At 44.5% G+C, this 15,358-nt stretch overlaps 1 protein-coding gene across 2 annotated transcripts in view; it reads right to left on the bottom strand.

Moving 5' to 3' along the window:
- LOC102523029 (UDP-glucuronosyltransferase 1-6) overlaps positions 1-15,358 on the bottom strand; it is a 74,949-nt gene that overhangs the window by 47,754 nt on the left and 11,837 nt on the right. The window contains exon 1 of one of the 2 annotated variants that reach the window (XM_014564722.2): positions 7,724-8,702. The exons of the other annotated variant lie outside the window; for it this stretch is intronic. Within the exon in view, the coding sequence (XP_014420208.1) occupies positions 7,724-8,584 (861 nt within the window). The 5' untranslated portion in view covers positions 8,585-8,702. Of the gene's footprint in view, positions 1-7,723; positions 8,703-15,358 lie in introns of those variants that run through there. 2 annotated transcript variants of the gene reach the window in all.

The raw sequence follows: 15,358 nt of genomic DNA, 5'->3' as shown, positions 1-15,358 counted from the left end.
ATGAATGGATTAAAACAATGAGGTACATCCTTACAATGGAATATTACTCAGTCATAAAAATAAATGAAATATTGATTCATACTACAAAGTGGATGAATCTTGAAACATTAAACTAAGTAAGGAAGCTAAATACAAAAGGCCATCTAATGTACATTATCATTATTATCTTTTTATTATCATTATTTACTATTATTATTTTAAATGGAGGTATTGGGGATTGAATCCAGGACCTCATGCATACTAAGCATGTGCTCTATTACTGAACTATTACCTTCCCTTGGCCACCTATTGTATAACTCTGTCTCTATTAAGTATCCAGAGTAGGCAAATCCACAGTGACAGAAAATGGATTAGTGGTTACAAAAGGCAGTGGGGAGGGGGGAATGAGGAGTGACTGCTTAACGGGGGCAGGGTTTCCCTTTGGGTGATGAAAATGTTCTGGAACTAGGTAGTGGCGATGGTGTACAACACTGAGAATGTACTATACTAAATGCCATTGAACTCCACAATTTAAAATGATAAAATTTTGTACCAATACCATGCTGTCTTGATAACTGTATCTCTATAGTATTGTCTGAAGTCTGAGAGAGTTATTCCTCCTGCCTCTTTCTTTTTCTTCAGTAATGCTTTGGCAATTCTAGGTCTTTTGTGGTTCCATATAAATTTTATTATGATTTGTTCTAGTTCTGTGAACTATGTCCTGGGTAATTTGATAGGGATTGCATTAAATCTGTAGATTGCCTTGGGCAGTGTGACCATTTTAACAATATTGATTCTTCCAATCCAGGAGCATGGGATATGTTTCCATGTTTTTAAGTCTTCTTTAATTTCCTTCATCAATGGTTTATAGTTTTCCATGTATAAGTCTTTCACCTCCTTGGTTAGATTTATTCCTAGGTATTTTATTACTTTGGGTGCTATTTTAAAGGGAATTTTTTTTTACCTTCTTTTTCTGTTGATTCATCATTAGTGTAAAGAAATCAAAAACAGACATATGGACCAATGGAACAGAATAGAGAGTCCAGAAATGAACCCACAAACTTCTGGTCAACTAATCTTCGACAAAGGCAAGAATATACAATGGAATAAAGAAAGTCTGTTCAGCAAATGGTGTTGGGAAAACTGGACAGCAGCATGTAAATCAGTGAAGCTAGAACACTCCCTTACACCATACACAAAAATAAACTCAAAATGGGTCAAAGACACATGAGACAAGATACAATAAACCTCCTAGAAGAAAATATAGGCAAAACATTATCTCACATACATCTCAAAAATGTTCGCCTAGGCAATCTACCCAAACAATAGAAATAAAAGCAAGAATAAACAAATGGGACCTAATTAAACTTACAAGCTTCTGTACAGCAAAGGAAACCATAAGTAAAACAAAACGACAACCTAAGGAATGGGAGAAAATTTTTGCAAACGATGAAACCAACAAAGGCTTGATCTCTAGAATACATAAGCAGCTCATACGACATAATAAGAAAAAAAAAAAAAACCCAATCCGAAAATGGGCAGAAGACCTAAACAAGCAATTCTCCAAGAAATGCAAATGATCAATAGGCACATGAAAAAATGCTCAATGTCACTAATTATCAGAGAAATGCAAATCAAAACTACAATGAGGTATCACCTCACACCAGTCAGAATGGCCATCATTCAAAAGTCCACAAATGACAAATGCTGGAGAAGGTGTGGAGAAAAGGGAGCCCTCCTACACTGCTGGTGGGAATGCAGGTTGGTGCAGCCACTGTGGAAAACAGTATGGAGATTCCTCAAAAGACTAGGAAAAGACTTACCAGTAATCCCGCTTCTGGGCATATAACCAGAAGGAAGCCTACTTCAAAAAGACACCTGCACCCCAATGTTCATAGCAGCACTATTTACAATAGCCAAGACATGGAAACAGCCTAAATGTCCATCAACAGATGACAGGATAAAGAAGATGTGGTATATTTATACCATGGAATACTATTCAGCCATAAAAACAACAACGTAATGCCATTTGCAGCAACATGCAAGCTCCTGGAGAATGTCATTCTAAGTGAAGTAAGCCAGAAAGAGAAAGAAAAATACCATATGAGATCGCTCATATGTAGAATCTAAAAAAAAAAAAAAAGAACATAAATACAAAACAGAAGCAGGCTCATAGACATAGAATACAAACTTGTGGTTGCTAAGGGGGCATGGGATGGGAAGGGACAGATTGGGATTTCAAGATTTGTAGATACCGACAGGCATATGCAGAACAGATAAACAAGATTATACTGTATAGCACAGGGAAATATATACAAGACCGTGTGGTAGCTCACAGAGAAAAAAAATGTGACAATGAGTATATGTATGTTCATGTATAACTGAAAAATTGTGCTCTACACTGGAAATTGACACAACATTGTAAAATGACTATAACTCAATTTTAAAAAGTTAAAATAATTTTAAAAATAAAATGATAAATTTTATTTTATGTGTATTTTACCATAATTTTTAAAATGGTATAGCCACTTTGAAAAAGAGTGCCTCAAGGATGAAGCATAGTTACCAAATCCAGCAATTCCACTCCTAAATGTATACCCAAGAGAAGTGAAAACATGTCCACACAAAACCTATACACGAACATTCACAACAGCAGTATTCATAATAGCCAAAAAGTGGAAATAACCCAAAAGTTCATCAAATGACAGGTAGATATACATAGTATGGTCTACCCATAGAGCAAAATGACTCAGCAATAAAAAGTGATGCTACAACATGGATGAACCTGGAAAACACGCAATGTGAAAAAAGCCAGCCACGTATTATATGATTCCACTTGTATTAAATGATCAGAATAAGCAAATTCGTAGAGACAGAAATGTAGTGGTTGCCAGGGGCTGGGGAGACGGGGGAATAGGGAGTGAGTACTGACACTAAAGAATTTATTTGGGTGGGGGGTAACTGAAAATGTTCTAAAATTGATGGTGGTGATGGTTGCACAAATCTACAAATATACAAAAAGCCATTGAATTATAAAGTTTAAATGATGAATTGTATGGTCTATGTATTATATCTCAGTAAAGTTTCTTTTTTAAGCCCACTTTACCTCATTCTCCTAGAATCATCTAAATCATTGCTTAGCCAAGTTTCTAGTTTTTCAGATACTCATGTTGAATTCTTTCTTTTTTAACCCTGACTCAGTCTAGTATTGGAAATTACTTATTAACAGAAACAGTGCTGTCAGAATGTACTGCATGTCTGTTAATTTCCAAGATAACCAATCATAAAGATAAACACAGGGTTTTGAAAGAGAACCAATCCATCAAAGTCATTGTAGACATTGGCAGAAGTCATGTACCCTTAAAAGTGCCTATTAAGAATGACTTGGCATTTTGGGGTTTTGTTCCCTTGACTTGTCTAAACTTCAATCCCCAGCTCAGTAAGCCTGAGTGAGTGTTGCTCATAGAGACTCCAGTAGGGAAAAAAGGTGAGCTTCAAAGGATGGGCAGAGCATCTTTGCTGCCCCCTCACCACCCACCTTGGGGTCCAGCTGGGAAGAAGTCACTGGTAGGCACTCAGAATTTGTCTAGATGAGTGTTAAGTTCAGCACTATTGCTATTTTGGCCTAGATGATTCTTTGTTGGGAGCAGGTGGGTGGGTTTTTCTTGTGCTTTGTAGGATGTTTTAATAGCCTCTACCTCCTAGATGACAATGTCATCCCCCAATTGTGACACAAAAAGTCTCCAGACATTGCCCCTGAGAGGCAAAATCGCCCCTGTTTGAGAACTATTATCTAGACGATTCTGGAGCACAAGAGGAGGAAACCTGGGGACAGAAGAGCATAGTCCTGAGGAATTGGGATCTGGTTTTCTAGGTAAATGCTCCCCAAAAGACCACATTGCTTTTATCATCTCATAGAGAGAAAGTTTCAACCAGCGTTGAGCTAAAGTCTAAGGAAGAGAAGGATCGGGCCATCGTTTCCACCGACCGTCACATGCTGCCCTGCATCCTCAAACAACGCTGCGAGGGCGAGGCAGGTGTTATCATCCCCACTTCAGCTGAATAAGCCCAAGTCCATGGTCACACAGCTAGGGGGAGGCTGGCTAGACCTGCTGGCTCACTCAGTTCCTTTCTCCCTCTGTGAGGCTGAGACTTTCCAGGTCTTGCATAATTGGAAAAAAGAAGGCCGGACCTGCGGGAGGGAGAGGGACCCGGGAGCGGGTTCTCACCCTGCCTCTGCTCCCGGCTGCATCCCGTGGCCCTAGGCAGCATCCTCAGCTTACCTCGAAGCATCAGTCTGCTTGTTTCTGTGAGAGAAAGGAACTGCCTCCTGTTTGAGGGGCCCCCATCCTGTTATTCCATCCCAAATTAACTCTCTCTTCCATTTGAGTTGCCTTCACAGTTTTCAATGTTCTCCCTCGAGCTCACTCTTAACCGCTCGACACCACAACTGCCTGAGTGTTCCCATTTCACAGGTGGAGAAATGAGCGCTCAGAAGGAAGCCACTTGCCTCAACCACACAGCAGGTTCAAATCCAGGTCTTACAGCTCTTACCCTCCGGATGTGATGAGGACAGGAAGGAATCCCTGGAACCAGCAGGGGAGGGAGAGCTGGCCCTTCCTTGCCCCAGCGCAGGCCAGGGCCAAGCTCTCCCTCTTTCCCTGCGGCAGCGCAGCCTGGGCAGAGCGGCTGTGCTGCTCCCAGAGCCTGAGCGCCAGCCAGGACTTGCCTCCAAGGTCTGTGCGCTCCTGAGCAAGGCGAGTGGAAACCTGTCCTTCCAAAGCTGTGAGCACTTCCCTGCATTGCTAGTGGATGACACTAGGGTTTACCCCTGAATTCCTTTGTTCTGAGAAAACACTCCAAAGGCCCTCTAATAATGAAATGTACAGTGAAAGTCTCTTCTAAGATGGAGATACTTGAAACCTGAGCCTCCCAGTTGGCTCAAGGACAGACAGGTCTCAACTGAGAAGCAAGAAGGATAACAGAGGGAGCGTTCCAGCAAGCGGCCTAGACCAGAACCCCTATGGACAGAGGGAAAGGCACCTTCGAGTAAGCGGCAGAAGCAGAAGTGCCCTGGGGCCGGGTGTCAAGCACACAAGGTTTGAGCAGAGGCCCTGGGCAGGGGCAGGGCAAGTGGCTTCAGGACATCTGAGGCTGCCCCGTGGCCCAGCTTCTGAGGGTCTCCCAGTGGGAACCTCCAGCCAAGTGGCCCAAGGGCTTCTCTGAGCAACACCTGGGGAGCCCTGGAGGTGGCTGAGCCCCCCCTCGGGCAGAGGAGGCAGGAAAGGCTGGGGTCAGAGTCACACCACCATGTGCCTTAGGGGGCAGGGCTCACATGCTCTTCACGCAGGCGAGGCTGAGAGCCCCCCAGGTTACCCTAAGAATGGGCCCACTCTCCTAAATTGTGAATCATAGCTTCATGCAGGGAAGGTTCACCAAACTCCAGTTTTCATAAGGCTTTGCACATTTTTGAAAGCAATATATGAGTATTTGTTTAAAGCTAGGCCAACAGTTACCTATAAAACATGCTTGCTGATTTGATAAGCAGAATTGAATCTCAGAATATATTAATTTGAATATTTTTTATTATTTCTGAAGTCAAGTGTGTTTTTATTTGTATTGCATTTATATATGGCTTGACCATGTTGTCTGCCTACTAAGGAGTGTTTTGTTAGAGTTTTTTAGCTATAAATCAGGCACTTTTCTTTAATCTATAATGTATCTTCTTTTTTAAGTAATTTATTGAGATGAAGTCACATAACAAAATTAACCATTTTAAAGTGAACAATTCAGTGGCATATGGTACTTTCTCAGTGTCATGCAGCCACCACATCTATAGGATTCCAAAACATCACCATGACTCCAAAGTGCACATTTTTTTCACACTGTTGAAATAGTTTGATCATTTGTCAAAAGAAACTTGATTCTGATCTCTGGGATTTAATCCCTAATCATTACAAATACAAATTGATAATCACATACTGTAGAAGGGAATGTTCCCTATGGTGACATACGAGATTGCAGTGGAAGTCCAAATGTGAGCCAAGCACCTGACAAAGGTTCACAGGGCTGAAAAAGCACACTCATTACAGTCTGGTGTTCAGTAGGACTAAATATAACTCAAATTTAGTTTCAATATGACTAAAATAGGATGATTGGTACCAAGGTACCAAAAATGATATTTTTTTTCCTTCTTATGCCAAATGTTTCTTAGTACATTTTTGCTCATTAACTTCATAGTTAAATTTCCCTAACACATGGGATTCCTATTTCATGCCCTGTGCTTCCTAAAACCAGTCCAGTTAAGCTTATCACCCCTGGCCCCGCCAGCTTCCACAGCTGCTGCCAACTGTCCAATGTGTTAGCAAAGAAACAAGCAGATGCAGAGAAACAACAAGTTTATACTGTAGAGCACAGGGAACCAGATTCAATATCTTGTAGTAACTTACGGTGACAAAGAATATGAAAACAAATATATGTATGTTCCTGAATGACTGAAGCATTATGCTGTACACCAGCATTGCAAACTGACTATACTTCAATAAAAATATGTTAAAAAAAAAAAAAAAAGAAAAGAAATGAGCAGATGTTAAAGAAGAGTAGTAAGGGTCTTTGGGACTTATTGGAGGCTTTCTTTCTGATTAAAAAATGCATTAAAAAAAAGAATTCTGAGGGGAGAGTATAGCTCAGTGGTAGAACACATGCTTGGCATGCACGAGGTCCTGGGTTCAATCCCTGGTACCTCCATGGAAATAAACAAATAAACCTAATTACTCCCCTACCCACCCCCAAAAAATTAAATAAATTCTTTTTTAAAAAAAGAATTCTGATGTGAGTGATCTGAAGCCTTTTAAAGGTGTACATATTAAAACAGAAACAAAAACAAAAAAACTCATAAGTTTTTATTTTCCAAAGTAGCTCTTCCCCATATGTCAGGAAGGCATCTCAGAACACTTGCTTTAGGTCAGAGGTCAACACACTTTCTATAAAGGGTCAGTCAGTACGCAGACTTAGCAGACCACACACATCTCTGTCACATATTCTTTACTGTTGTTATTTTTAACATCCCTTTGAAAATGTAAAAGCCATTCTTTGCTCTGGGCTGTAAGAAACCAGGCCTCTGGGCAGATTCTGGGTACTGACTGTTGTGTGCTGACCCCTAGTTTAGGGCCCAGGGAAAAAGCGACACACAGAGGTAGGAGAATGGCTTTTGACCTGGCCTAACCTCTCAGCTCTGTGTCTTCCTGGTTTAGCCTTACCTGTTTCCTCAATAGCTAAGTGTCGGATTTGGAATGGAAACTTCTAAGGCTCATTCTATGATTCTGTGACTGATTACCTAAATCAGCTAAAGACATCTCCTGCTGTGGCCAGAAATGAGCCCTGTCTTTGTTCCAGGCCTCAGCATCATTCAAAACCTCAGCCTCAGCAGGGGAGGGTGTAGCTCAGTGGTAGAGCATGTACTCAGCATGCACAAGGTCCTGGGTTCGATCCTCAGTATCTCCATTAAAAAAAAACAAACAAATAAATAAATCTAATTACCTCCACCCTCCCCCCCCCAAAAAAAAAAAAAAAAAAAACAAAAATCTTCAGCCTCAGATCTCCCATTGGCCCCTCGAACCAAGCCTGGCATCCCTTCTTCAGGCAGCCCCTCCAGGGGCCAAATGCATGAGGGGAGACAGAGGATTTAAGAAGGATGTTTGCCCATGAAGAAACAGGGCAATCCAAAGGAAACACAGCCACCAACCTGCGACAGGGCTCCCGGCTTCTTGCAGTTGGTCCCCCCAATGAAGACCATGTTGGGCATGACTGGTTTAGGATATTCGAATACAAAGTCATATCTCATCAGCCAAATGGTGTCCTTCCGATACAAGGCAGGTAAGGACACATCTCTCTTGAGGAGATCTGATGCGAGGTCTTCATACTTAGAATACAGACAGTAAAGTAAAATGTTTTCCAAATATTTAACAAGGAAGTTGGCCACCCGTTGGGGGAAAGTCATCCGGTCTGAGAAGCGAGTATAGAATCTGGGAACATAGGACGTGGGGCTTGAGGTCCTGGTGAACGTGTGCTCGAGGGAACACGGGAAGCCCCTGAAGAGGTACACGGAGGGCAGGCTCAGGTACTCGGCCAGGATCACCCCACAGGGTAAGGCAGGATCAGTGAAAAGGGCATCGAACTGACCCTCCCGGAGGAAGCTCAGGGTGTCGGAGTCCATCAGGAGGCTCTGGCAGTTGAGGAAATACATGCCAATAACAATCATGTTACTCCTGTACTCGACCAGAGGGGTGTTCAGGAACCATCTCTCAGAAAAGTGGTTTTTCCCAAAAAAGCGGTAACGGCGCTCCAGCTCCTCTTGGTCATAGGGCACTGGATGGATTCTCCTTGTGTAGTGCTTGGATTCTTTTAGAAGCAAATTGATTTCCGGCACCACCACCAGGATCTCATGCCCTCTCTCGCTGAGATGCTCGACTATGTCCTTCATGCTGAGCCAGTGGCTTCCATCCTGAGGGACCACCAGCAGCCTGTCACCCACAGCCACGCCCCAAAGGGCTAAGAAGAAAGCCCCTGCAGAAACTCTCCGGAGCGCAGGGAGCCAGCAAGCCATGCTGGAGGAGGCGCAGGTAGCAACAAGAAGAGGCAGTTCACACAGTCAGAACCCCAGGGTTCCTGGCAGGTCTCCCTAAACTGATTTAATCAGGACTCTTCACAAACCCAGCTTACCTCTCCTTGCTCTGAGTGGCCTTTGTATATGAAAGAACCCAAATTAATATTTAACCCAAAATATTAAAGCACACCGCTTACTGGAAACAATCAGAGCCCTTATCAGCTTTCACTGGAGCTTCCAGGTTAATTTGTGTCTGCATCCCCACAGCCTGTCTCTCCCTCTCCCACCGGGGAGGACAACTTGGAGGGCCCCCCCAGGAAGCCCGCCGCCACCCTCCACCCCGAGCGCTCCAGATTCTGCAACATCAGTGTCGCAGTTGGGGACCAGTAGCTGTCAAGTGCTTCTCCCTTTCCTTGAAAACTTTTCTCATCACCGAGACGAAGCTTTCACAGATGCCAAGTTCACAATTGGAAACAGCACAGTGGAGCTGTTCACTCCAAATCCTGGCTACCCTGTCACCACAGCGAGGGCTGGAGTCAAATTTGGGCTGCAAGAAAACCCACGGCACAGACGAAGCCAATATACCTTCCCGCCCCGCTGCTCCTTCTGGTTTAACCACTGCTACTGGGGGTTCCCTGTGTATCAGAAAACAGAACAATAAATCCTAACAGACAGGTGCTTCAAGACCACAGTGCCCTCTTTGACTGTGGTTCAGAGCAGGAATTCTGGAGTCCTCCTTCCCAGGTGTGAGAATCCACCTCTCCGTGCCTGAATTGCCACATCTGTCACATAGGGATGCATCTGTTCCCCACGGCCACCCCCAGGGGACTGTGAGAATTAGGAAATTAAACCACTAATCTGCAGCTCCGTCAGAGGCGCCCCCTCTGGCTCTGATCAGGCAGCCAGCTTCTGTGTGGATGAGTTGAGGAGCCCTCTGTTGTCAAAAAATAGCTCTTTTGAGTCTCAAGGAGTGAAAAAGCCAGGCCTGCACTGTGTGCAAAAACTTAAAAGGGGAGAAAATGCAGAAATAGAAAACAAAAGGAAAGCATCAGGGAACGGGGATCTGATGGTAGTGACTCAACCAGCTGGCGTCTGAAGCACACAAAGGCCGCTCTCCCTGGAAGTGGGAGCCTGTCTGTGTGCTCTCACTTACATGCGAGATCTAGAAAGCGCAGCAAACAAGCGCGTATACCAAAAAAGAGACAGACTCACAGATACAGAGAGAAAGCTGGTGGTTACCAGTGGGGAGAGGGAAGGGGGGTAAGATGCGGAGAGAGTGAAAGGCACAAAGTACTCTGTATAAAGTCAATAAACTACAAGGGTGTGTCGTACAACACAGGGAATGTAGTCGGTGTTTTATAACAACTACGAATGGAGTATAACCTTTTTAAAAATAAACTGGCCTTAAGCTAACTATAAAAAACAAAAACAAAAACAAAAACAAAAACAAAAAACAAAAAGGTAACTAGCATCAGGACCCTAGACACTGCAGCACACTTTCTGGCTCACAAAACAACTTCCCAGTGCCCCCTTGCTGAGGGCCCCTGTAGCCAAGACTGACACAGGGTAGCCCAAACAGCAGAAGGGCACTCCCACCCTTCCAGGGGCTGGATGCCTGAGATCAAGGCGTGGGCAGGGCTGATTCGTCCTGGAGGCTCTGAGGAACAGTCCACTCCCGGCCCCTCTCCTAGCTTCTGGTGTTTGCTGGCCATCATTGGTGTCCCTTGCTTGTGGATGCATCACCCCATCTCTGCCTTCACATTCTGCCTTCTCCTTGCATGTGTGTCTGTGTCCATGGTTCCCCTTTTTCTCAGCACACCAGTCATATTAGATCAGGCCCCTCCCCTCAAAGATCTTATTTGAACTCAGGACCTTATTTCCAAAGAAGTTCATATTCTGAAGTACCAGGTGTTAGGACTTCAAATCTCTTTGGGGGGAACACAGTTTAACCTGATACCCATACACACTCTTGCACAATACAGACCCCAAAAGCAGATCTGACCATCCTTTTCCAAGTGAGAAACTGAGGCTTGCTGCCTATGGAAAGGGCATGTTTTTGGTAAAACATTTATTTTGGCAGCTTCAGAAGGAAAAAAATAGAATTGTTTATGTCTCGGTCAACCAGTCCCAGACTTCTCAGTCTCAGGACTCCTTGACACTTTTAACGATGACTGAAGACCCGCAGAACTTTTGTATCTGTGGGTTATGTCTACCCAAATGAGCTGTTTTAGAAATTAAAGCTGTCACGTTTAAAAAATTGCTTCTTTGTTAATGTATTTAAGATAACAGGAATAAATGCATTACAATTTAACATAAATAACATCTTTAAAGAAAAGCAACTATGATCACCCTACCCCAGAAAAATTAGTCAGAAGAGTGACATGTTTTCCATTTTTTGCAAGGGACAGATTACAGGCTTATAGGGTCATTGACAAACTTCTTCTCCAAAAGAACACGTGGGTCTTTAAGTGTTCGATTTCAGGTGTGCAAGTCTCTGTGATAGCTGGCATGTCGTCAGAACCCCAGAGGAGGAGTCAGAAAGCCTGGAGCTGGCTTCCAGCCTTGCCACCCACAGGTCAGGATATAATCCATCTCCTGATTTTCAGGCTTCTCAACTCTCCCTGAGACCAAGGGAGATCACGTTTGTCCTGCCTGATGTACTGCCTTGCTGAGGGAGGTCCAATAGGGTGATAGATGTGGAAAGCAGGCCATCTGGGTGAGAGGTGGTTCCTAGCATGGCTCAAACAGACCTGCCCAGAGCTGGTCACGCACAGCTTAACTGGTTCTCAAGGCCCTGTCCTAACCCAGGCCTGTTGGCTCAGAAAGCACTTTGGGGCTCAGAAAGGAGAAGAAGCCTGAGGGATGGGTTGGAAAGGGCCATTGGGAGCACAGGGCTGGCCCCAGGAACGCAGCCAAGATGTAAATTCATGGCAGCATCCTGGGGGGAGGGTCAGGGTCTCCCTAGGAGACAGTATATTTGATGGAGGATATGGGGGCAGGTAGGCTGTAGGGTGGAGGCTTCTGAAGTCAGAATGCTCCGGGCCCAGGTCTTGGCGTAGATCCAAAATAGTCAAGTCTGAATCACCATGGATGGGACAGGACCATCCAGGGAAGTATAGCTTGCCCAGTCTGTCATTTCCAGTGGGCACGTGTCCTATCGTAGGGGCTGTGTTTATGACTTCCTGGGAGGGGCTGCATCAGCGTGGGTGGTGGTCCCAGAAGCCAAAAACAATGGGGAGGGGCACAGGACACTAAATAACCATGACAAAGGGACCACTCAGAAGAGATACAAAGTAGGACTTCCACTCACCTGCATTTACTAGAGTAAGGAGACTTCGAACACAAGGGTGAAGGGGAAAGAACGTGCCCAGGTTTCAGCAGTAAAGATCTCGTGATATTTGGTTTTGGGCTGCAGCTGCTGTCTTCTCTACTTGGCACACTCTCTTCCCACATCCCAACTCCTAAGATCGCCCTCCTCGTCCTGCAAGGCCCCCTAGTGTCAGCTCTATTTGGACCCTTTACTTTTCTTCAAAGTATGTTTCATAATTTGTAATTAACCAATGTCTGCCTCCCCGTTGGATGGCAAGCTTCCGGCTGGTGGTCATGTTCATTTGCTTGTGCCACATCCCCAGCACTTAGCCAGGCTCGTAGAAGGCTCTATTTAATAGATACCTGTTCAATGAAGGACCTTTTATGTTAAATAACAAAAGAGCCAACTGTGTGTTGTTCTGTAACACTAGAAAACCAACAAATGAGAGATTAGAGGCCATGAGATCTAAGTGAAGCTCATCCTGGGCAAATTTCACTGCATTTAACTTCCCAAAAGGTCACAGGTAGGGCACTTCCCAAGATGTTCCCAGTCTGCACAGGGAGGCAGTCAAGGGAAAGGTTAGGCATTTGGCCTCTGAAATCACAATGCCTGGGTTCACTGTACATGAATGTTTATAGCAGCGTTATTCATCATAGCCAAGAAGTGGAAACAACCCAACTGTTCATCCGCTGATGATTGGATAGACAAAATGTGGCATACCCAGACAATGGAATAGTATGCAGCCATAAAAGGGAATGAAATCTCAGCACATTCTACAAAATGAATAACCCTTGAAAACTAAGTGAAAGAAGCCAGTCACAAAGAACTATGTATATGTGTGAAATGTTCAGAACAGGCAAATCCATAGAGACAGAGAGTAAATTCATGGTTGCCAGTGACTGGAGAGAATGGGGAGTGACTGCTAAGGTCAAGGGATGTCCTTTTGGGGTGAGAAAGTGATCTGGAATTACACAGTGATGATGATTACTCATGTCTGCAAATGTATTAAAGAACATAGATTGTACATTTTAAAGGGGCAAACCTCTATGATATGTGAATTATATCTCATTTTAAAAAAAGGATCCTGCTTTCCCCACTTATCAGAGGTGTGACCACGAGCAAGTCACTCAGCCTCTCTGAGCTTCAGCTTCACTCTCTGCAAAATGGGGGTTAATAATAATACCAACCTATATTGGCTTTTGTTATATTTAAGTTCTAAACTCTCCCTAAGGGGACAGTCTGTCTGAGGGTTAAGTAACTCATTGGAAGCTCCCAACAAGAGGAGGATATTGACATCTGATCTTGTTGTTTTGAAAGGAGCCTGGTGGCACGGCGAATGTTAATACAGTGAAGGTTGGAAATAATCGTGCTGGGAAACACCCAGCACCGCCCAGTCACAGCAGAGTAACGACCGTCACCGACCCCACGCCGCACGCCCAGCACAAATGTTCACGTGCATTATCGTATTTGATCTGGAAGAGAGGTTTGTGGGGATGGTACTATTTTATCCCATTTAGCCTATTTGGAACCTGTGGTTCTTACCCAAGGTGATGGCGCTGTGAGGTGTCAGAGCTGGAGTTGTCGTGAAGACATGCTTGGATGGCTCCAGAGTCCATGTGCCCAAACACCACCTCCTGAAGCCTTCCAGCGTTTAAACCATAACTTGGGGCACAGCTTAGTGCCTCACTTGTTAATGCCGACACCTGCCATGGATGAGTCAGACAGTAGGCAGTCTTGTAGGCCACGGTAGGGCAGGGTTCATGGTGAGGAAGTGACACAGAAAGGCAAGACGTGGATGGGAAAGGAGGGAGAGAAGAGGAATGGAATAGAGGTTAAAAAAAAAAAAAGTCCCAGGGGAGCTGCAAGGAAGAGGGATGGAGGAGATAGTCAAGGAGAACAGTCAGCCGAAAGATTTTGTGAAATTTAGAGTCAAGTCTATGTAGACACCAGCTGGGGTCATCTTGTTCCTGACGATCCAGGTAAGACTGAGTCCCACATCCATTCAACATCCTGTTCCATGCCCTTCCCACGCAGCGTGTTATGTCCTGACGCCTGCTTGCAATTTCTGCTGAATCCTGGACTTCCCTTCTGCCTTCAGAGTATTTTTCTATTTCAGATCAAACACAGGACCCAATCCCTTGATGCTTCCCCGCCCCCACACCCACAGCAACTCTGTTTCACATAGCAAAACGTTCATGAAGGCCAAGGGTCCCTTAGGTAGGAGCTGTGCCAATGCAGCAGAGAAACAGCTTGGAACCATAGAGAGAACCTAAAATTTCCTACAAGTTCTCTCAGCCACTAGCGATTTCTTAGTTATCATGGGACCTCTTAGAGAGACCAGTGTCCTCTGCTCCCTCCCCCAAAACTGAAAGATGTTGGAGAGTAGATCTGAATGTTTGAAAAACGATTTGACTGAAATACAGGACATAGACAAGTATTTTCACTTCTCCGGCCCTGCGAGCCTCTTTGTATTCATAACGGGAGTGGCAGAATCCACAAACGAAGGAGTCTGACATGGAGCAGGTGACTTTCATCCTCTTAAAACAACCTTCTGAGGCTGAGACGCTTTGGCACACCCTTATACTCCAAGTGTGTTTCATTCATCCAGTACATGTGCTCCTGGCATGGGGCTGGGTACTAAGAGATAGGGCAACGGAAAAACCAAATGTGACTCCTGCCTGGAGTTTACAGCATAGAGTCATCAGAGAACTCACTCATCGCCATTGTGATAAGCAATTTTTTTTTTCAGTGGAGGTACTGGGGATTGAATCCAGGACCTCATGCATGCTAAACACTCACTATACCATTGAGCTATACCCTCCCTGCCATTGAAACCAAAATGAAAAATAAGTGAATTTAGGTCAACCATGAATGGGTAAAAGAGGATTCCAGAAGGAATTCCTGTTGTGAATTCCAGAACAGGTGGCATGAGGGCCCCAAGGTAGGGTGGAACATGGTGATATGAAAGACTGGAAGCAGGCAGTGTGGCTGAAACATAAAAAGGGAAAAGGACATGGCTGGCAAGGCGGGCAGGGGCTAAAAGACAAAGAGCTTTGTCAACCATATCAACGATGTCTTGGGTCCCTAATTCCATACCAAAAGGTTGCGTGCTAAAACCCGTCCAACCTAAACCATACTGATCACCCATCTGGTTCCCTCAGGACTTCTGGGAAGCCAAAGCAGACAGGTGACAATGTGACTCAGCACTCAGATCAATATCAGAATCACTAAAAGTTGAACAGGCAGACATGGGCTGCCTTCTGATATGATGCAATACCGAGGCCACGGCACTATTGATGTGTGTGCTTGTCAAAAGAGTGGAACCCAGATCAATCCAACCCATACTAAATTCCAGTTTACGGGAACAAGTTAAACATCACCACAAGGGGGCAGTCAGACAAACTCGAACATGAAATGTTCTTCAGGACACCAATCCAGTTACTGCAATAAGCCACAGCAATTTG

The sequence above is a fragment of the Camelus ferus genome, chromosome 5 (assembly GCF_009834535.1).
Source record: "Camelus ferus isolate YT-003-E chromosome 5, BCGSAC_Cfer_1.0, whole genome shotgun sequence".
NCBI classification, from domain to species: domain Eukaryota; kingdom Metazoa; phylum Chordata; class Mammalia; order Artiodactyla; family Camelidae; genus Camelus; species Camelus ferus.
The sequence above is the reverse complement of the archived record's forward strand: the minus strand, read 5'-3'. Positions and strand labels throughout refer to the sequence as shown.